Genomic DNA, 21,683 nt, shown 5'->3' on the forward strand with positions numbered 1-21,683 from the left:
TCTGGTCCCATCAAGACAAAGGAAACAGGGAAGGGGCCACCGAGCCCTCAAGGAGACTAGGATGTGGGCACCCCTGGCCCCGCGCACGGGGCCCCGGTCTGCCTCTGGGAAACGGAGAAGAGGCCAGTGGAGGTGGTCATGGTCATGGTGGTGGTCATGGTCATGGTCATGGTCATGGTGGTGGTGATGGTCATGGTGGTGGTGGTGATGGTCATGGTCATGGTGGTGGTGATGGTCATGGTGGTGGTGGTGATGGTGGTGATGGTCGTGGTGATGGTGGTGGTGATGGTGGTGATGGTCGTGGTGATGGTCATGGTGGTGGTGGTGGTCATGGTCATGGTGATGGTCATGGTGGTGGTCGTGGTCATGGTGGTGGAGATGGTCATGGTGGTGGTCATGGTCGTGGTCATGGTGGTGGTGGTGGTCATGGTCATGGTCATGGTGATGGTCATGGTGGTGGTCATGGTGATGGTGGTGGTCATGGTGGTGGCCATGGTGGTGGTCATGGTCATGGTGGTGGTGGTGATGGTCGTGGTGATGGTCATGGTGGTGATGGTCGTGGTGATGGTCATGGTGGTGGTGGTGGTGATGGTCGTGGTGATGGTCATGGTGGTGGTGGTGGTGATGGTCGTGGTGGTGGTCATGGTGGTGGTGGTGGTGATGGTCGTGGTGGTGGTCATGGTGGTGGTCGTGGTCATGGTCATGGTCATGGTGGTGGTGGTGGTCATGGTGGTGGTGGTCATGGTGGTGGTCATGGTGGTGGTCATGGTGGTGGTGGTGGTCATGGTCATGGTGATGGTCATGGTGATGGTCATGGTCATGGTGGTGGTGATGGTCATGGTGATGGTCATGGTCATGGTGGTGGTGGTGGTCGTGGTGGCGGTGATGGCGGTACTGACATTGGCTCCCACTGAGTCTGAGGAGTCACCTCAGCGTGTAATTAGAAATGCAGATTCTGCCCCAACTGGTGTGACTTAGTTGGTGGAGCATTATCCTGCAAAACTGAGAAGTCGCCGGTTCAATTCCCGGTCAGGGCACATGCCTGGGTTGTGGGCCAGGCCTCTGCTTGGGGGTGAGTGAGAGGCAATTGATCGGTGTTTCTTTCCCTCTCTTTCTCCTTCCCTTACCCTCTCTCTAAGAATAAATAAAATCTTTAAAAGAAAAAAACACAGATCCTCTGGCTGCACCCTGACCTACTGATTGGGACACCCTCGGTGGTGACCTGGGCTTGCATTCTCCTGACCCCCCTGCTCCGATTCTGGTGCCCAGGCCGCTTCAGGGAGCCTGGGCTGGCACCCAGTGGGCGAGACCCCCGATCCGTCCTTGGAGAAGCTCGCCCCCAGGAGCCCAAGTGTCAGTTGGGACGTGGCTCCCTTTGCTGCCACGTGACATCGCCTCCACGGCCGCGCTCCGGGCCGAGGTGTGTTGGCTGGGGCCCGTGCTCGGGCCCAGCCCTGGCCACACCTGGTGCCCCCGTGTCTCGCCAGGTCCTTCGCCAAGCCCCCGAAGCAGGTGCAGACGGTGTGCGAGTGCATCCTCATCATGAAGGGCTACAAGGAGCTCAACTGGAAGACCGCCAAGGGCATGATGTCTGACCCGAACTTCCTGCGGTCGCTGATGGAGATCGACTTTGACTCGATCACCCAGGGCCAGGTTAAAAATATCAGAAGTGAGTGCAGAGGAACGTGGGGAGGGCCAGGGTGGTTCTTGCCCGGGCACGTCCGTCTCCGGGGTGGGGGCGGCAGGCCCTCCCGGCAGCCGCATGGTGGCCCTGTGGGTGGAGGGGGTGGGATGTTGGTCCCCAGAGGACGATGGGGGCAGTGTCCCGTGAACCAGGAGGGTGGACCCTGGCTGGCCCGCATGCTCAGCTCCCCAGTTGCTCTGGTTCTCCTTGGGAGGAGGCCGGGCCGTCCCGTGGAGCTCGAACCAGCCCCGTCTTCTGAGCGTCTTGTCTGACAGGCACCGAGGTGCCCAGAGTTGCTCTCACCCTCGGCTCCTCCTCCTGGCTTCTCGCCAGTGTCAAGTCTTCTGCAGGTTCCCCGGGGAGGATGCGGGGGAGGGGACAGCACCGCCCCGGCCAGCCCCTCCGCCTCCAGTCACGGGGTGCCCACACCCCCTTTCCACCTGGAGCCTGTCCTGCCCGGGCGCTGAGCCGGGAGGACGCCGAGGGTCTTTGCGAGAGCCGGCTCGGGTTTGTGGCGTCACTGCCCACCCCGACGTTTGCTTGGAGCCGTGCTGTCCAGTGTCCGTGTGCAGCCCCTTGAAAACACAAGCGAAGGAAGCACAAGGGGTCGAAGCCACCACAAAAGCCCAAGGAACCGTCTCCACCCGAGCACTGGCTCAGTGTGAAGTTGCTCCGGGCCTGAGGGGGCGGGGGGAGGCGGCGGGACCTGTAGTGGCCTACGGGTCCCAGCCAGCTCCCTGCCCTGAGCCACCTTGCTGCCTGGTGGGGGGCCCTCACTGACCCCCCAGGTGCCCCGGGACTGCTGGTTGTCCTGCGGAAGCACCTGGGTCACAGGATGCTCTGGGCGGCAGTGGCCTGTGCCCTCGCCCCCCTCTGAAGCGTCCTCTTACACAGGACTCACCCGGGGCTGGGCCCACCCCAGTGTCCACGGGGCGGCTGTCCACGGCCCGCTCCCGGGGGCCGAGGACCGAGGACCGAGGGACCGGCTGCCCTCAGCTCGTCCCCGGGCAGCTCACTCCCCGCTCTGCTCCCCTAGACGGGGCTTGCCGCCCACCCCGGTCACCTGTCTTCGGCCTGCAGGTCTCCTGAAGAACCTCAACACCACGACCGAGGAGATGGAAGCCGTGAGCAAGGCGGGCCTGGGCATGCTGAAGTTCGTCGAGGCCGTGATGGGCTACTGCGACGTGTTCAAGGAGATCAAGCCCAAGAGAGAGAAGGTACTGCCTGCCTGTGGGACGCGGGCCGCCTTGGGCTGCGTGCTCACGTGTCCTCGCTGTGCTGGAGGGACTCCGGCAAGGTTGCGGTTTGAAGCCCACGGACGGTTCTGTCCTGGTAGGCGACGTCCCTGTGGGTCACAGCCCTCGTTTGGACGTCACCGTCTCGGGGACTGACGGCAGCTGGGGCCGCAGGCATCCCAGTTTTGTGGGAGGGAGCAGGGTGAGAGACGCTCAGGGTCGTCGCTGGGGGCCGCGCAGGGGTCTCGGCCAGTGGGGCTGGGCAGCGGGGTCGAGGGTGGAGTGGTCGAGGGCGCTGTCCTCCGCCCCGCAGCTCGGCATCCGGGCCTTTGCCCTCCAGTGCCGCCGTCCCTGCCCCCAAGCTCCAACGACTGACACGGTCTCCAGACATCGTCCCGTATCCCCTGGGGGCAGGTGGCCCCGAGCGGAGAACCGCTGGGTCGGAGTGGCACGCCGAACCCACAGCTCAGAGAGCACTCGCAGGCCGGGGCTGGGGCTGCCGCCGCGAGCCACTGTCTGATGTCGCGTCGTCACGCAGAACTCCACTGCTCAGAGCGCTCGCTCGGTGAGCCTGCCCCTGACCGCCTGCCAATCCTCCTCACCCAGGTGGCCAGGCTGGAGCGGACCTTCTACCTCACGAAGCGCGAGCTGGACAAGATCCAGAACGAGCTGGCGGCGATCCAGAGGGAGCTGGAAGCGCTGGGGGCCAAGTACGAGGCGGCCATCCTGGAGAAGCAGAAGCTTCAGGAAGAGGCCGAAATCATGGAGCGGCGGCTGATCGCGGCCGACAAGCTCATCTCTGGCCTGGGCTCTGAGAACGTCAGGTCAGCGGGGCCCTGGGCCGGCCGGGGCTCTGGGCCGAGTCTGCGCTGCGTCTCCCTCTGAAAACGCGTGAGAAAGTTCGACTCCCCGGCTGCCGCTGTGGTGGAGAAGGGGCAGCGGCCGCCTGCAGATGGCCGTTCTGCTCGCTGTGGAGTGCTGTTTATCCAGTGACTCTTGTGGGTTACGGAGGCAGACCCGCTGTGGAGACAGGGAGAAACCGGCGCCTCCTGTGAGGTGCCCCCGTCCCGGGGGTGGCTACTTCTCAGGGCCCCGAGTCCTCTCTGGGTGGGTCTGGAGGGGAGGCCACTCTGTGCCCTTGCGCCCTGTCAGCCCGGAGCTGCGCCCCCGAGTGGGCGGGGCTGTCCGATGCTTCGGGGCGGGGCCGCGTGGTCGCAGCCGGCCCACTGGGGGGGACAGCAGTTTCTAATGCAGTGCCTGCGAACGCGGTGCAGAAACGCTGGGGCACTGCTGCTCGTGGGAAGCGCACACGGTCCCTGTTTGCAAAACCCAGAGGACCTTGGCCGTGTCCCAGAAGAGGCCAAAGGGACAGCGCTCCCGCTGCAGGCGGTTCTGCGCCGCCTGGCCGGGCCAGAGCGCACGCGCCCCACCGGCCGTGTCCGTGAGTCCTGGTGGAGTGTTCGGAAGCAACACGGTCACCGCTCCCCAGAGAGCTCGGAGACGAAGCGCGTCCCACGGACATCCATCAAGGCCCCTGTTCGGGGCCGGGTTCCGCTGGGCCTTGGAATTGAGCAAAGCTTTTTAGAACATTAAGTGTGTAGGAAGGGAAGTGGCAAAGTGAGTTGGCAATCTGTAACAGAAAAGAAAATCTTTTTTCTGGCTCGCCCCATTAGCAGTGGGTCAGGCCGGTTCTTCTAGAATGTTCCTTCAGACGGTGCCGGAAGGTGACTGCTCACTGCAGCCCCCCTGTCCTGCGCCAGGTGGCTGAAGGACCTGGGCGAGCTGATGCACCGGCGGGTGAAGCTGCTGGGGGACTGCCTGCTCTGCGCGGCGTTCCTGAGCTACCAGGGCGCCTTCACCTGGGACTTCCGCAGCGAGATGGTCCGGGAGGTCTGGCAGAAGGACATCCTGGAGCGGGAGATCCCCCTGAGCCTGCCTTTTCGGCTGGAGAGCCTGCTCACGGACGACGTGGAGGTCAGCAGGTGTGTGCGGTCCCCAGCCGGGGGGCGGGTAGCAGCGGGTGTGCTGCGAATCCAGCTCCCGGACTCGGAGGGTGGTGGAGCAGTTTCCAGGATGGGTGGATTGTTGGGGAAGGCTGACCCCGCCCCCCTCGACCCTTGGTTCACAACTGGGCAAGAAAAGTGGGTTTTCCTGCCACTGTCCCTTCCAGGTGGGGCTCCCAGGGACTGCCCCCCGATGAGCTCTCCATTCAGAACGGCATCCTCACCACCCGGGCCAGCCGCTTCCCGCTGTGCATCGACCCGCAGCAGCAGGCCCTCAGCTGGATCAAGAGGAAGGAGGAGAAAAACAACCTGCGGGTATGCCGGCCCCCTTGGCCCCCGCTGCCCTCCTGGCCCTGCTCGGGCCTCGGCCTGGCTCCCCGCCTCCTCTCCCCCCAGGCACCCCCCACCCACACCCCCACCTCTGGCTACGCCCAGCTCAGATGCCACTGCTCTGAGCCCCAGGCGGAGCCCCCCTGCCCCTTAGTCAAGTCTGGAGGGCAGGACGGTCCCCTGGCTTCGCTCTGCACAGCCCTCAGGCTGCGAGCAACTCGGGGGCGGAGGCTGCGCTTTGCTCATCTTCGTGTCCCTGCAGCGCGGGGCTCGGAGGCCTTGGGTGTTCAGTCGCTTTGTTCTGGGAGGGAGTGGGGGAGGGCTTGGCTGAGTCACTACTCACGGAGCGACCCGGGTCAGGTCTGCCACCCCGAGGGGATGCGGTGTCCCTCAGCCGCCACCACCCTTCCCCCAGCTCCTCCCTATCCCCAGCCGCTGGCGCTCGCCAACCGACGGGCCTTCTGACCGTGCCCGTCTGCCTGCCTGTTCCCGGCCTCGGTGCGGTGGGGTCACGCCCCGTGCGGCCTTCCGTGTCCGGCGTCTCCCACTCGGCGCCGCGTGTTTACGTTCACGCGCACCGCGCAGCAGGAGTCAGTGCTGCGTTCCTGCTCACAGCTGACTCGGCTCCCTTGCGTGGACGGACCACGTCTGTCTGTCCACCCGCTGACGGGCACGTGGTGTGTTTCCGCCTCTCAGCTGCTGTGAAGAGTGCGAGAACGCTCGAGCCCACGCCGTCTTGTGGGCACGTTTTCATGTTTCCTCGGGCGAGGTGGCCGGAGTCCGACCTCTGGGCTGAAGGGATCAGCAAATCCACGATCTCGAGCTTTACCTCTGCCCTTTTTTCCCGTCCCTGTTGTCCGGGACGTACCTGCGGCCAGGGCCAAACTGCTTGTGTGTGTGGTCAGGGGAGCGCCGGCCGCGCAGCTCGGGGGAGCCACAGACCGGGACGCGCGTCCTCCCGTGTGCGGCCGCGCTGCCCAGCGGCCCTCCTCCCTCAGCCTGCCAGGGCCTCGAGGCGGCCGCCCGCTGCCGGCCCCCGTCCTGCTGCTGCCGCTGCCGCTGCCGCTGCTGCCCCGTTCTGCCTCAAAGAGGGCGGGTTCGGGTCCCGCGGGGAGAGGCTAGGCCCGCGCAGTAGGAGGGGGCGCAGCCGAGGAGGGGGGCGTGCCAGCGGGCCGGCACGGGGAGGAGGCGTCTCCGCGTGCTCTGAGGATCTAGACCGAGGCAGACCTGAGGGTTGGTTCAGAGAGGGGAACGGAAGAGGAAAGGGGATGAAAACGCAGGTTTCCGTGGGCTCTGGGCTGGGGCCCCATTGCCGTCCTGCGGGAGACGTAACAAAACCCTCCCTCCGGAGGGAGGTGATCGCTCTTCCCTGCCGGACTCTGCGTTTGGAGTGGGAGGCTGAGCCTGAGCCTGGGGGCCTTCTGGGTTCTCGCGGGTCACGCGCCCGGCCTCTCCCCCTCTCTGGCCGTCTTCCAGGCTCTGGGTCCACCCCCACTCCTCGCCTCACACCGGGCAGGGGGCTGACCCCGCGCCTCTGCCCCCCGTCCCCCAGGTTGCTTCCTTCAACGACCCCGACTTCCTCAAGCAGCTGGAGATGTCCATCAAGTACGGGACGCCCTTCCTGTTCCACGACGTGGACGAGTACATCGACCCCGTGATCGACAACGTCCTGGAGAAGAACATCAAGGTCTCCCAGGGGCGGCAGTTCATCATCCTGGGCGACAAGGAGGTGGACTACGACTCCAACTTCCGACTCTACCTGACCACCAAGCTGGCCAACCCCCGATACACGCCGTCCGTGTTCGGGAAGGCCATGGTCATCAACTACACCGGTGAGGGCCTCCGCGCCGCGGTGCCCGGCCAGGGGGTTGCCATGGGGGCTGTGGTCTGCGGCCGAGGCTCTCCCAGGTCGCCCTTTTATCCAGTGGCCCGCCGCCTCCTCTCTGTCACATCTGAGCCGCTCAGTTCTTAACGACCCAGTGACACCTGGGATGGTGACGCGTTCTGAGCCTTGAGGTGGCCGGGTGGGACCGAGGCTCAGATGTCCACACTGGGAAGAGGCGAGACCCCACAGGCAGGGCAGGAAGTGGGCCGTGTGCGTGCACACGCTGCGTGGCTGAGCTCTGTGAGGGGCCGCACACCACGTCTTGAATCTCCCAGGGTCGTCACGCAGGGTCTCAGACAGGTTGGCTAGGTGCGGCAGTGCTTCCCACTGGGGTTTTATGGAGCGCGTCTGCACTCTGCCCGCCCCTCTGTAGGGCGGCGTCTCCATTTCATTCTGACATTCGATCGCCTTGTGGCTTCAGAGTGATTATGTCCGGAGCGTGAGTCTCCGTATCGCTGAGATGCTGGCTTGCGCCTGCCCTCGGCCTGCCCCCGGCACAGCTGCGCCGGCGAGAAGACACGGGGGCAGGCTCACGGGGGGACGGTGCAGTGAGGGCCGCCCTGCTCCCCTGCAGTCACGCTGAAGGGCCTGGAGGACCAGCTGCTGAGCGTGCTGGTGGCCTTCGAGCGGCACGAGCTGGAGGAGCAGCGGGAGCACCTCATCCAGGAGACGAGCGAGAACAAGAACCTGCTGAAGGATCTGGAGGACTCGCTCCTTCGCGAGCTGGCCACCTCCACGGGGAACATGCTGGACAACGTGGAGCTGGTGCAGACCCTGGAGGAGACCAAGTCCAAGGCCACAGAGGTACCGGCCGCTCAGGAGACGCATTCAGTCTGAGGGGAGAGCTGGACTCCCTGACCTCAGGGCCTCATTCGAGGTCCCAGGTCCTAGAATCGGAGGCTTTGGGGGTGGGAGGACATCACCCTGCTCTCTCGTTGGGCCCAGGCTTCGGGCTACCGAGGGTCTACCTGATGAGAACTGGCCCTTCCACTGGGGCGTGCTCTGGGGAGGGTCATCCTGAAGGGGACCCAGGGCCCCTTGTGCAGTAGGTCAGCCTCTTTCAGTTGAGAGTAATGGGAAGTCCAGCCCTGCTTGGCTTAAGTCAAAAGGGAATTTATCAGCTTAGTAAACAGAAAGGTCTATGAAGGCTTCAGGTAGGGCTGCATCCAGGACTCCAGACCCAAGACTTCAGGCATGTCATCAAGACTGGGTTTCTCTCCACTCCTGGGCTGGGCCTTCTGTTGGCTTTGTCCTCTGCCTCCCTGTGGAGCTAAACTCCCCTTGTGGTCTCAGGATGGGTCTGGCCTCATGTCCTTTCAGGTTCAAGTCCCAAGGGAAGGGTGAGAGTCTTTACCTGTCCCTATCACGAAGGTTCTGAGAGGCGTTTAAGTCACACGCTTACCCCAAACCAGGCCCGTGGCCTGGGGCTGGCCTGGGGAAGGACTGTGTGGACTGGCCGGGCCTCAGGCACATGCTCCTCTCCCGCGGCTGGGGCGGGGTCCCACAGATGGGACGAGACGGGAAAGCTGTGACTCCCCAAGTAAAATTCAGAGACTGTTACTAGAAAAGAGGGCAGGGAAACCAAGCCACTAACGTCCATCACGTCTCGGGAGGGGGTGGGTGCCCTGGTCGCCCCTGGGGCACTGCTGGGGTTTTCTGGCGGCCCCGATTCCCTCCCCTGCCTCTTACTCTCTCACCCACTTCGCAGTCCCCGTGGTTACGGGCGTGAGGCTCCTCGCTCCCTTGGCAACACGCACTTTCCCCTCAGGTGTCAGAGAAGCTCAAGCTGGCGGAGAAGACTGCCCTGGACATCGACAGGCTGCGGGACGGCTACCGGCCGGCCGCGCGGCGGGGCGCCGTCCTGTTCTTCGTGCTGTCGGAGATGGCCCTGGTGAACGCCATGTACCAGTACTCCCTGAGCGCCTTCCTGGAGGTGTTCGGGCTGTCGCTGAAGAAGTCGCTGCCGGACTCCATCCTCATTAAGCGGCTGAAGAACATAATGGACACGCTGACCTTCAACATCTATAACTACGGCTGCACGGGTGAGCGACTGGGACAGGGGGCCCTGTGTGCACCTCGGGTGTCCGCGCCCGAACGCCAGGTGGGGCTGGGCCCCGCCCACGGCCTCCCTTCGGCTTCCCCGCCTCCTCAGAGGCTCTGTCTCCAGCCGCAGCCACACCCCGGGCCCCTGGCTCGGGGCTCCCCCGACAGGGCTGGGAGGCGGTCAGCACCCAGCCGACCCCGGCTGCACCCGGCTGCACCAGGCGGTCGGGAAACTGGTTGAGGACTGTTGTCCCTGTAGGGCGCCCTCGGGTGGCCGACCCTCCTCACACAGGCGAAGGGGAGTTTGGGCCTCTGACTTGGGCTCAGACGGCAGCTGTCCCGGGAACCCGTCAGAAAGGACTCCAGCGTGCGCGTCCTCCTGTGGGCGGGGTGCACGGCCTCTGCGCCAGAGATCCGCAGCCACGGCCCACGGGCCGCCCGGCCGCCGCCTGCCTTCACAACCCAAGTGTCACTGGAACACAGCCAGCGTGGGGGGCGGGGCCTGTGAACCCAGCCCAGGGAGGGCGAGGTGCGGCCGCGCCATCTGGGCATTTTGTTACTTTCCTCCCTTTTCTTTTCTTGCTGTTGTTCCGGCACAGCTGTCTCCGTGTCCCCCACCCCGCCCCGCTCCCCGCCCACCTCCCTCCCTCCGCAGCCCTGTCCCTCGTCCCGTCACAGTTCTCTCCTGTGCATGAGCACATCACATCGTGCATAAGAAACGCAGTGATAAAAGCACATTTTCTAAATCAATATCCACCCGCCGTTTTTCCCCAGGGTTGTTTGAGAGACACAAGTTACTCTTTTCTTTCAATATGACGATCAAGATAGAGCAAGGAGAAGGGCGAGTCCCCCAGGAGGAATTAGATTTCTTCTTAAAAGGTAAGGAAAGCGATTCCGGTGCCTCCACTCCACCCCCTCCGGGTCTCCTGTGTGCACGGTGGATGGCGTTGTCCTAGACACAGCCGCTGGTGCAAAGGCAGGCATCGCTGACTCTGCCACCCTGCTAGCTGGCGCGGCCTCTGATCTGGTGCTGCCTGCATGGGCCCCTTCCCTCCTGCTGCTGAGCTTTGGGACCTCCTTCTGACAGCAGCTCTCCTGTGATGTGTAGTTCGCGTGGGGTGGAGGGTTTGCGGGCCAGGAATTCTAAAGACGTCTTTCCTTTGCCCTGCCTGCCTCCAGTCCATTTCAGGCTGTTCCAAGTGGTGTGAGCTGCTGAGTGGTCCCTCGGTGGGAAATGCACCTCTGGTCTTCGCTTGGGGCCCCTCCTCTGTGCCCTGGCGAGAGTCCTGGGATGTGTGGTTGGGGCTGAGAGTGTATCCACCCAGCGTGTTCTAAGTGTCCTTGGTTCAGTACAGAAAAAGTCAAAACCTGATTGTGCCCTAAGGAGTTTGTGGCGTGGCTGGTGGCCTAGGAGGGTAGAGAGGAGCTACTTTTGATGGCATTTCGGGTACTTTTTGGCCTGGAAATCCATGGCTCTTCTTAATTTACTTTTAGAGGGGAGAGACACATCTGTGCGGGAGATACATCCGTCACTTGCCTCTCGCACGCCCCCTGCTGGGGACTTGGCTCCACAGCCCAGGCCTGTGCCCTGACCGGGGGTCAAACCCGAGATCTTTCGGTTCACAGCCCGCACTTAACCCACTGAGCCACACCAGCCAGGGCCCATAGCATTTTTGAGATAAAGGAAAACAGAGGTGCTGGATCCCCTAGAAAAGAAAAGTAAGGAAAGCATCTCCTTTCATTCACACGGGTACACATTGCTTTCACGAACACGACCACAACAGACTCTCCTCGGAATCGGCTTTCCGTCGTGCTGGTCACTGAAGGTTTCAGTGGGCAGTCCCAGCCTCACAGACGGCTCTGGTTCTGGTTCTGGTTCTGGTTCTGGTTTGGCGTGGCGCCGCCGCTCTCCGCCTGAAGGTGCCCCCAGAGCTGGCAGCCGTCGAGGGGGCCGGCAGGGGTCACCAGTGGTGACAGGGAGGCCACGCCCCCTTTCTGTGGTGGGTTTGCCCCGGGAGGGAGGGAGGTCCGGGCACAGATCTGCCGCCCCCCCCCACCCACCGTGGGAGTTAGTGCTGCCCGCTGAGCCTGCTCCCGCCGCCGCCCTCGCGACCAGGAAACATCTCCCTGGAGAGGAGCCGGCGGAAGAAGCCCTGCACGTGGCTGTCCGACCAGGGCTGGGAGGACATCATGCTCCTGTCGGAGGCGTTCGCAGACCGCTTCGGGCGCCTGCCCGAGGACATCGAGAAGCACCCCACCATCTGGCAGGAGGTGAGCTCCTGCTCGGCCCCTCCCCTGCCTCCCTGCACGTCGCCTCCCCGGACTGAGCTTGCACCCGGCTCCTCGTGCGTGCCTGCGGGGCGTCTCTCCGAGTGGGCCGCTCCCAGCGGAACCAGGGCCCTCTGATTCCCTGGGCAGAGTTCTTCCTCATGTGCTGGGTCAGCTAACTTCCTGGGAGAACCGCTGTCCTCCCGTCCATCCACCATCCATCCTTCTGTCCATCCATCTGTCTCTCCGTCCGTCCATCCATGCATCTGTCCCTCCATCCACTCATCCCTCCAGCGTCCAAGAAACACTCACTGAGCGTCCACCAAGGGCACGTCCCTGACGGGCTCTGGGGGTCTCGGGGGTGAACACGGTTCAGCGCCCCCTTTCCTGGGGTGTGCGGTTTGGGGGAGGAAACGCTGGGTCTGGTGAGAAGCGGCCTTGGTGGTCACGCTCCCAGACTCCCCCCTTGACCGTGGCCTTGGGACCGGCGCACGAGGACGGGGCCTGTGCAGCCTGTCCACACCGCCAACGCCACCTCGGCCGCGCCTCGTCCTCCCCAGTGGTACGACCTGGACTCGCTGGAGCAGTTTCCCTTCCCCCTGGGCTACGACCGCAACATCACCGCCTTCCAGAAGCTGCTGATCCTGCGCTGTTTCCGCGTGGACCGGGTCTACCGGGCGGTGACCGACTACGTGACTGTGACGATGGGCGAGAAGTGAGTGCGGTGGCCGCACTGCCCAGCCCTTTCTGTGGGGCCGTCCCTGCCTCGAGCCCCGACGGCGGGTCGGAGGGGGGCGGTGTGGCCAGCTCCGGGGGAGCCGCCCGTCAGAGCTGTTCGGTGGCCACCCCAGAGCAGCGCCGGTCTGGGGAGACCCAGTGTGGAAGCTCCCGTATTAACGTCCTGTCTCAACACGGGGTCCGTGAGACATCATGTGCGTTTCTTTGGGATGGAGGACTTAAAACCCTGCGTGGACTCGCACCTGGGCTTGTCTCGGTGTGGACGGCCACGCTTCAGGTGCCAGCGGCCACGGCGCCTCGTGCCTGCCACGCCAGGCGCTGCAGCTCAGATGTGGCCTGGCGGCGGACAGGCGGTGGAGATGAGTGTGTGGGGCCGGGCGGGGGCTGTGCCGACTGGGGGGGAGGTCAGGTCCCGGTCGGCGGCCCCTCAACTCCCGCCGACTGATACCAGGTGGCAGTGCGGGCCCAGGTCCTCTGACTCTTCAAAAGGAGCTAGAAGTTTAGGTTTCTCCCCATCCTTGTATGTCGGAAGCTAATTTTTTGAAATCTCAAGATGGGAGCCCTTGAGAACCGGCCTGCGCCGAGGTCACTGCGGAACCCCGGGGTCTGGTGCCAAGGGGACGTCCCCTGGGAGGCCGGCCGAGGGGGGCTCCGTCAGGAGGCCCCGGCCCCACGCAGACCCACACGGCTGTGCCGGTGGGGGGCAGGGAGGGCCCGGTGCGCCGCATCCAGCTTGTGTGGCGAGTGGACCCTCTGGCCGGGTGGGCTGCGCGGGAGCCCCGGCAGAGGGGTGGGCCCAGGGGGCGGACGTGGGAGAGTGCTCCGGCCGCGCGTCCTCCCGCCAGGTACGTGCAGCCCCCGATGATCAGCTTCGAGGCCATCTTCGAGCAGAGCACCCCCAACTCGCCCATCGTGTTCATCCTGAGCCCCGGCTCCGACCCCGCCAGCGACCTCATGAAGCTCGCTGAGCGCAGTGGGTTTGGGGGAAACCGCCTCAAGTTCCTCGCCATGGGCCAAGGCCAAGATAAGGTGAGTTGTTGCTGGAAGGAACGGCTCTTAGACGGGCAGTGTCCCTGGCCTCTGAGGAAAGAGCTGACCCGGTGTTGGGCGAGTCGGCCACACCCCACGAGAGCCGGAGCAGCTGCCGGGTGCCAGGACGACGGCGCTGTAGGGAGAGCGTCGCTCCAGACCCGCTCCAGACCCGGTGGCTGCCCCGCGCGCGCGCGGGCAGTGGGTGCTGTTCTCCCTGAAGCCCTCTCACACACAGCCAGCTCCTCCCACCCCTGCAGCCCCTCCCCGGCTGTGGATCGGGGTGGTCAGCGCCCAGGGGGCCGGGCCGAGGAAGTGGTCGGGGAGCAGGTGTGACTGTGTGGGGGGAGGAGTGGGAGCTTTCGGGGCTGGGGGAGGCCACGGGGGAGGCCGCAGGGCTCCCTCACCGCCCAGGCTGCGACCAGCCCTGCACACGCAGGCGACCCTGAGGGAGGGAGTGCGGACACTGTGCCTTCCAGGGCCCCCTCCGCAGCTCCCGCTGGAGCGGGCCTTTGCCGGGCAGGGGCCAGGGTGGGTCTCCGGGAGGACCCGGGGGGCCGGGGCTCCGGGATACCGGCTCCTCTTTCCCGTCGCTGCAGCTGGCTCTGCAGCTGCTGGAGACGGCGGTGGGTCGCGGGCAGTGGCTGATGCTGCAGAACTGCCACCTCCTGGTCAAGTGGCTGAAGGATCTGGAGAAGTCCCTGGAGCGGATCACCAAGCCCCACCCGGACTTCCGCCTGTGGCTGACCACGGACCCCACCAAGGGCTTCCCCATCGGGATTCTGCAGAAGTCCTTGAAGGTCCGGCTTCAGGACAGACCCTGACGCACCCACAGCCCCGTCTTCAGCTCACTGCCATTCCTCTGTGTACGCCTGTGCACACGTGTGTGTGTGGGGGGGTGCGTGCGTGCATGTGTGACTGTGCACTTGCATGTGTGCATGCACGCGTGCTCAGAAATAACCCCAGGATGTGGCTCGAGCCTCCCGGGTACCCCGTCCAGTTCCGCCCTCCCCCTCTCTTCAGAGGTCACCCCGCCCCGAACTGGGCGGCAGCTGCGCCTCCCAGGGAAAGCCTCGGCTGGTCTGCACGGACTTCGTGTCTCTAACCAGAGGCCCGCCCCGGCCTGCTGTCCGCTAGCGGTTCATGCAGAAGTTTCCCGTGGCTTACACGCCCTGTTTAACTTACCGCCCAGAGAATTTTTGGAGCGGTTCTGTCATTTGTCTCCGGCCGGTAGAGGGCAGATGTGACTACGTTCATTTCACACTGGAGGACCCCCGGTTCGGGGAGAGGTGGGAGAACCTCCTCCAGGTCACTAGCCGAGAGCAAGGGGCAATGCTCCTGAGAACGTCCGTCCAGCTCCTTAGGGTCTGCTGGGCCCTTAACCAGAGGTGGCTGCTTTGGCTGCTTTCCGGGGAAAGGACAGGCGGCCACGGAAAGATGCGGCAACAGCCGGGGAGACTGCGCTTCCCGTGCTCTGCAGAGCGGTGTGCCGGTCCGTGGCCTCCGTCACCCTCGGTCCCCTCCTCTGACAGGTTGTCACGGAGGCACCCAACGGGCTGAAGCTCAACATGAGGGCGACCTACTTTAAGATCTCCCAGGAGACCCTGGATGAGTGCCCTCACCCCGCGTTCAAGCCCCTGGTCTATGTGCTGGCGTTCTTCCACGCCGTGGTGCAGGAGAGAAGGAAGTTCGGGAAGATCGGCTGGAACGTGTACTACGACTTCAACGAGTCCGACTTCCAGGTGAACGTGCGGCCACGGCCTCGCCCCCGAGGATGTGGCTCGAGCCTCCTGGGTACCCCGTCCAGTTCCGCCCTCCCTCTCTCTTCAGAGGTCACCCCATCCCGAACTGGGCGGCAGCTGCGCCTCCCAGGGAAAGCCTCGGCTGGTCTGCACGGACTTTGTGTCTCTAACCAGAGGCCCGCCCCGGCCTGCTGTCCGCTAGCGGTTCATGCAGAAGTTTCCCGTGGCTTCCGGGAAACTTCTGGCCCGTTCTCCCCCGAGGGCGACGGTGGTGGCGGCCCTGCCCAGTCTTCCCAAGGGGCAGGGTGCGAGGGACTGTGGGTCTGGTTGCTGCTGAGCCCGTCCCTCCGCCTCGAAGGTCTGCATGGAGATTCTGAACACGTACCTGACGAAAGCCTTCCAGCAGCGTGACCCCCGGATCCCCTGGGGCAGCCTCAAGTACCTCATCGGAGAGGTAGGAGCGTCTCAGGGCCTCCGAGCACTGCCTCCCGGAGCGGCCTGGCGCCCCTGAGCGTGATCTTGGAGCCCCGGGCCACCCCCCTCTCGCTCTTCCTGCCCGGCAGCCTGGGCCCCTGGGTCTCTGTGCACGACACCCAGCCCGTCACCCCGCCATCCTCGTTCTCAGAGACCCCCACCCGCACGCAGGCTCTGGGCTCATCGCCCGGAGGCGGGTGTCCTCGAAGGTGGCAGGGCCCACCTCGCCGCGCCCTGGGCGTGTCGCAGAGCCTGGCTCCCGTTCCGTGCCTCTGTGCAGGGCATGCGGGACTGCTGCGCTCCCCGGTGGCGGTCCACGGCCCGAACAGTGACGTCCCAGTTCTCGAAACAGACGCGGCCACTGGCCCGTTCGGTTGTGGTGTTCTGGTTGCTTCTCCAGTCCCACGCCGTGGGCTCCCTTGTCACCCCAGGTCATGTACGGGGGGCGGGCCATCGACAGCTTCGACCGGCGCATCCTGACCATCTACATGGACGAGTACCTGGGGGACTTCCTCTTCGACACTTTCCAGCCGTTCCACTTCTTCCGGAACAGGGAAGTGGACTACAAGATCCCCGCTGGCGACATGAAGGAGAGATTCGTCGGTGAGGCTCCTCGGGCTCCAGAGAAGTATTTTAAAAGTCTTCTCTAAGGGGGTCCATGCATTGCAGCTGTTCTGTTCTCTGTGGTCGGCTTGGCGGCCCTTCTGTCCCCTCGCCCGAGGGACCCCTTGGCCGGGAGGTGCGGCCCGTCACACCCCTGAGCAGCCCGTGGGGCTCATCCCAGCCCCTGAGCTGATGGAGCCAGTTCAGACTCCCCACCCTGGGGTGACGGCGAGTCTGTCGGATTCCGCCCGGAAGGACAGGGCGGCCCCCGAGGCTCACCGAGCTGTTTTCACAGCAGACGGACGTAGAGCTGGACGGGTCAGGCTGGCGTCAAATTCTGGTCAAAGACACGTCACCGAGCAGGGCATCAGCCTGTGTATCGGGGGTGTGGGGGTGGCGGCCCCTCCGCGACCGGGGGTGGCGCGCCACGGACCTCGTGGGTGTCTCTCGTTGCAGAGGCCATCGAGGCCCTGCCGCTGGCCAACACGCCGGAGGTGTTCGGGCTCCACTCCAACGCGGAGATCGGCTACTACACGCAGGCCGCCCGTGACATGTGGGCGCACCTGCTGGAGCTGCAGCCACAGACAGGTACCGGCCTGGGAGCACGGGCCGGGGGCCGGGGCCCGTTGGTCTGCAGCGCTGCTGCTGGTGCCTAGAGCGTCTGTGCTGCTGACGCCTGTCCCTGAGCTGCCAGGCTCGGGGCCCAGGCCACACCCCGCCGCCGCGCTCCCCCGACGCGTGCCCTGGTTTCAGGGGAATCGAGCAGTGGCGTCAGCCGAGAAGACTACATCGGCCTCGTGGCCAAGGACATAGAGAACAAGATGCCCAAGGTCTTCAACCTGGACCAGGTCAGGAAGCACCTGGGCACGGGGATCTCCCCCACGTCGGTGGTGCTCCTGCAGGAGCTGGAGCGCTTCAACAAGCTCGTCCTGCGCATGTCCCGGTCCCTGGCCGAGCTGCAGAGGGTGAGCGCGTCCCCGGCGGGCAGGGCTCCACCTCGACCTGGAGCCTGAGCTGACCCCCGCCCGCTCCCCGTGCGTCCGCAGGCCCTGGCCGGAGAGGTGGGCATGAGCAGCGAGCTGGACGACGTCGCCAGGTCCCTGTTCATCGGGCAGATCCCCAACATCTGGAGAAAGCTCGCCCCGGACACCCTCAAGTCCCTCGGCAACTGGATCCTCTACTTCCTGCAGCGGTTCAGCCAGTACACGTCGTGGGTGAGGGGGAGTGGCTGGCTCGCACGCAGCCCGGACCCTCTCCCAGCCTCCCCCACCCCCGCTGTCCCTGTGGCTTGTGTTGGCAGTTGCCCGAGCGCCCTGGAGACGGTCTCTGCCCCTCCAGGCGCGTCTGCGTCTCTTTGCCTCCTCCTCTTCTGGTTTTCCTGGTGTGAGGGCGTGGGAGTGGGCCCCTTGCAGCTCGGTGCACTCCTCGGCGAGCCTGCCTCGGAAACTGTTCCGCCCAGGTCCCTCCAGGCCCACCCCATTCTTTCCGGGGTTCTCCACCTCGCAGGCGCCCCGGGCCCTTGGCACTGGTGGGCACTGAGGCGCTCACCGTGGGGTTTTCCTCTTCTTTCTCTCTGCCAGCAGCAGCGGCAGCAGTCCAGGGCGTGCGCCTTGGGCGTGCACACGCGTATGTCCCCGGGTCATCTCCGCACGGAAGCGGCGGGTCAGGGTGCGCGGGTTTCAGATCCGGGCGGCTCTTGTCAGACGGTTTCTGGAGAAGCCGAGACCCGAGTGTGTGAGGTCGCCCGTCTCCTCAGCGCTGCGTGTGCCCAGTGTGCTGAACCTCTTCTCCCGGCCGGCAGCAGTGGTGCCTGGTTGTCGGGACGTGCATTTCTCCTTCTTTCAAAGTCATTTTCACTCTTGGTTTAGCATAGGTCAGTGCAGTTGACGTACCACATTGTATCAGGTGTCCACCCCAGCGATCAGACACCGTGGGGCTTACTAAGAGCTCATCCCGATGGATCTTACGCCCATGAGCCACCGGGCCTGGTTGTCGGGGTGCCGCCGCCTCGGCTCCCCGTGCGGGACTCCCTGGGCGTCTCATGACCGCGCTGTCGCTGTCGCAGCAAGTCTGCGCTCTCCAGTCCTCCCCCTTCTCACCAGCCCCCCACTGCCCACTGCCCTCCCACCTGGCAGCCACCAAAGTGTTCTGTGTCTGTGAGTCTCTTTCTCTCGTGCTTGTCTGTTTATCTTGTTCTTTAGGTTCAGTTGTCGGTAGATATGTATTCGTTGCCATTCTATTACTCAACATTTTTATCTTTTTTTCTTCTCCTTAAAGAAGACCTTTAACATTTCTTGTGATACTGGCTTGGTGGTGATGAACCCCTTTAGCTTCTTCTCGTCCGGGGAAGCTCTTTATCTGCCCTGCGGTTCCAAATGACAGCTTTGCCGGGTGGGGCAGGCTCGGCTGCAGGTCCCTGCTCTTAGTCACTCTGAGTATTCCCTGCCGGCCCTGCTGGTCTGCCAGGTTTCTTCTGAGAGGTCAGCTGACAGTCTGTGGGAGCTCTCTCACAGGTGACTCACTTTCCTCTTGCTGCTTTTAAGATTCTCTCTTTGTCTCTAACTCTGCATTTTAAGTAGGCTGTGTCTTGGAGTGGTCCCCTTAGTGAGCATTGAGGGGCTCCCTGAGGCCGGATGCCGCTTGCTGGAGAGGTTTTAGGAAGGCCTGAACTTCCATGCAGGGCAGGCCGTTCTCAAGGAGAGGCCCCCAGAAACCGCTCGGGTGGGCGGGGCAAGGTCTCAGGCTGGGCAGACGGGCAGACAGAGCGAGCCACACTGACGGACAGAGACCGGAGGTGGCACCCACCTGCTGGCTCTGCACGGGGAGGGCTCAGGAAGGAACAGTGGCCTCTGCCAGCCGGCACTTTTTTCTGCAGAAAGCTGCCCCTGACCAGCTCGCGCCCTGACGCCAGACAGCTCGGCTCCCCCCAAGTGTCCCTGGGGCCTTCTGGGCCGCTGCCCAGCGCGGGAGCCCAGGGCCAGTGGGTCCGAGTGCGCCTGCGTGCGGGCCCTTGAAAGGGGACTACTGCTGGGGACTGTCTCACTCGGCTGCATCCCTGCTGGGTTTCACAGCCGGAAGTTATGGGGACTTCCCTTCCTGGCTCTGGAACCCTGGACTGGGGGGTCCAGTATGGGACCGGGACCCCTCGCGCCTCAGCGGGGGCCTCTGCAGCCGGGACACCAGTCGGGGTGTTTGTCCACCCGCGGGTGGGGACCAGCCTGCTCTGCGTCTCTGCTTCCCCTGCCAGTCTCAGCGTGGCGGCTCTGTCCCTCTGGCTGTGGGGCTTCCGTCAGCCAGGTGCCCAGCGGTCCCGCGCGGTGGCGTCCCCGTCCTTCAGCCGTGACTCTGCCGTGGCCGCGGGAGGGCATGCGTGCTGCGTTGACCTTCACTGCCATCTCGGCCGGCAGCCTGGACGTGCTTCTTCGGCGCCGGTGGGGCCGAGTGTGTGGCACATTTCATGTTGCTGTTTCTGGGAACTGTGTTTTGGCTTACTGGTTTCATACTTACTGAGTTCTCCATCTTTTAAAGTCGATTTGTGAGAGATCTTGCATGTCAAGGAAATTGGTCAAACGTATCTGTCCTTCCTGTTACAACTTCTGGGTTTAACGGTCTGCACTCCCAGGTCGTCACTGTGAGTACACCCAGGGGACATTTGATCCGGTGCCTCCGGTTTTACTTTTTTACGTCCGGATCTTTGCGCCGTCTGGAATTGGGCGTGGTAGCTTTTCCCAAATGGGCCGCCAGGTGTCCCGGCCCCATCGTCTTGCCACTTGCGTGACCTGCGTCTTTAATCGTGAACTCACGGTCTGGTCAGCCCTGACCCTCCCTCCTCTCCAGGTCACCGAGGGTGAGCCCGGCGTGATGTGGCTCTCGGGGCTGCACATCCCCGAGTCCTACCTCACGGCCCTGGTGCAGGCCACCTGCCGGAGGAACGGCTGGCCCCTGGACCGCTCCACCTTGTTCACGCAAGTGACCAAGTTCCAAGACGCGGATGAAGTGAACGAGCGGGCAGGGCAAGGTACGGCCGGCCCGCGTGGACCCGCAGCCCCTCTCTCGTGCGGGCCCCTCCGAGCCGCCCCGGTTCTGGGGGTGAAGGTCGTGCGGACCGAATGGGCTGGGCAGGCCAGGTCTGTAGGTCCCTCTGCTGCCGCGTGGCTGCATCTGTGCACCGTCCATGTCTCGACGTCTCCCGGAGGGAGCATGCACTCTCTCCACGGCTGTCTCCTCGGAGACCTGGGCCAGCGTCGGGGGAGGCCTGGACTGAGCTCGCCCGCTGGTGTGCGGAAATGGGCTCCCAGGTCAGGGGCAGATCTGTCCTGCATCTGGACGGCTGGGCGGCTTCCCTGGAGACCTACGGGGCCCCGGCGTGGGCGCCAGAGACAGGGGGCTGGAGTGGGGGGCCCTCAGCGCGGCTGCGGCCTCGCAAGCCTTTGACAGCGGTTGCTGGCTGTGCCGGCCCTGTCTGGGCACGGCCGCTTCCCGGGGCCCCGGGGTCGTCGTCGGGGGACACGTAGCCGCAGTGCCAGCGTGCGCCCCTGTGAGCTCTCCGGGGGATTAACGGTGAAGACGCGGGGCCGCGCAGAGGGTGTGCGGCGTGGACGCCGCTCAGAGCTGTTGCGCAGACGAGTGGCAGGTGCCCCTGCGTAAAGCCCGGCCGCCTCCGGCTCCCCAGGCTGCTTCGTGTCGGGGCTGTACCTGGAAGGCGCTGACTGGGACACAGACCGAGGCTGCCTCGTCAAGAGCAAGCCCAAGGTGCTGGTTGTCAACCTGCCGATTCTGAAGGTCATCCCCATCGAAGCCCACCGCCTCAAACTGCAGGTGGAAGGCTCGCCCCGCTCTCCTCTCCCTCCCTCCTCCCCCTCCCCCTCCCCCACCCCACTGTCGGTGCACCCTGGGTGGGGGAAGCCCGTGAGGTATGATCCCAGCGTGGAGTCAGGTCCGGGGCAAGCGCATGCGTGCGCACGCGTGTGCCCAGAGACTTCTGCGGGGGCAGATTGAAGTTCAGGAGCTGTGGTCCAGGCCGACCTCGGGAGAGACTCAGGAGAGACCGCCGGTTTCTCATTGAGTTCGGCGGGCAGGGCCGGGTCGCGGCTCCAGCTGGTGCGAACAGTGTGCCTCCCGCTCTGCCTGGCTCGGGTCCTCTTCCGCCGCGCGGTTCCCCGACGTTAGCAGGGTCGCCCTGCAGAGCCCCCAACACGGGTTCTCAGACACAGCTAGGCAGAGGACCCCTGCCCTCGCAGCACTCAGACCAAGGCCCTGCCCCCACGGGGACCCCTTACCTGCCTGTCCTTCTAGAACACCTTCCGGACGCCCGTCTACACCACCTCCACCAGAAGGAACGCCATGGGGGTCGGCCTGGTCTTCGAGGCCGACCTCTTCACCACGAAGCACATCTCTCACTGGGTGCTGCAGGGGGTGTGCCTCACCCTCAACTCGGACTGACCCTCGGGCGAAGGGCACTCACGGGAGGGGGGGGGGGCGCCTGCGGCCGTGTCCTGGGGCCTCTCCAGAGGCAGCGGGGGCTGGACAACTATTCTCCTTTCGTTTTAAATCAGCCGTTCTAATTTCTTTCCATATAAATTAACCTGCATGGCTGTTTTTGAAGCTATTTTTTTAAGGATTCAAAAAAGTAAATTCTGAAGGACAGCA

The 21,683-nt window shown here is 64.5% G+C and overlaps 1 protein-coding gene across 1 annotated transcript in view; it reads left to right on the top strand.

The window, feature by feature from the left end:
- DNAH10 (dynein axonemal heavy chain 10) overlaps positions 1-21,487 on the top strand; it is a 90,782-nt gene extending 69,295 nt beyond the window's left edge. Inside the window, exons 59-80 of the mRNA XM_045843105.1 lie at positions 1,488-1,669; positions 2,765-2,901; positions 3,526-3,743; positions 4,680-4,901; positions 5,090-5,237; positions 6,805-7,084; positions 7,712-7,941; positions 8,906-9,179; positions 9,955-10,059; positions 11,297-11,451; positions 12,009-12,163; positions 13,032-13,215; positions 13,815-14,015; positions 14,748-14,957; positions 15,316-15,411; positions 15,863-16,034; positions 16,491-16,622; positions 16,788-16,999; positions 17,081-17,248; positions 19,872-20,052; positions 20,707-20,852; positions 21,330-21,487. Coding sequence (XP_045699061.1) covers positions 1,488-1,669; positions 2,765-2,901; positions 3,526-3,743; positions 4,680-4,901; positions 5,090-5,237; positions 6,805-7,084; positions 7,712-7,941; positions 8,906-9,179; positions 9,955-10,059; positions 11,297-11,451; positions 12,009-12,163; positions 13,032-13,215; positions 13,815-14,015; positions 14,748-14,957; positions 15,316-15,411; positions 15,863-16,034; positions 16,491-16,622; positions 16,788-16,999; positions 17,081-17,248; positions 19,872-20,052; positions 20,707-20,852; positions 21,330-21,476 — 3,955 coding nt within the window. The 3' untranslated portion in view covers positions 21,477-21,487. The remainder of the gene's footprint in view (positions 1-1,487; positions 1,670-2,764; positions 2,902-3,525; positions 3,744-4,679; positions 4,902-5,089; positions 5,238-6,804; positions 7,085-7,711; positions 7,942-8,905; positions 9,180-9,954; positions 10,060-11,296; positions 11,452-12,008; positions 12,164-13,031; positions 13,216-13,814; positions 14,016-14,747; positions 14,958-15,315; positions 15,412-15,862; positions 16,035-16,490; positions 16,623-16,787; positions 17,000-17,080; positions 17,249-19,871; positions 20,053-20,706; positions 20,853-21,329) is intronic.
- Positions 21,488-21,683: the final 196 nt, after the last annotated feature.

Source organism: Phyllostomus hastatus, unplaced genomic scaffold, assembly GCF_019186645.2.
Source record: "Phyllostomus hastatus isolate PE091 unplaced genomic scaffold, TTU_PhHast_1.1 phas_contig_1162, whole genome shotgun sequence".
NCBI lineage: Eukaryota > Metazoa > Chordata > Mammalia > Chiroptera > Phyllostomidae > Phyllostomus > Phyllostomus hastatus.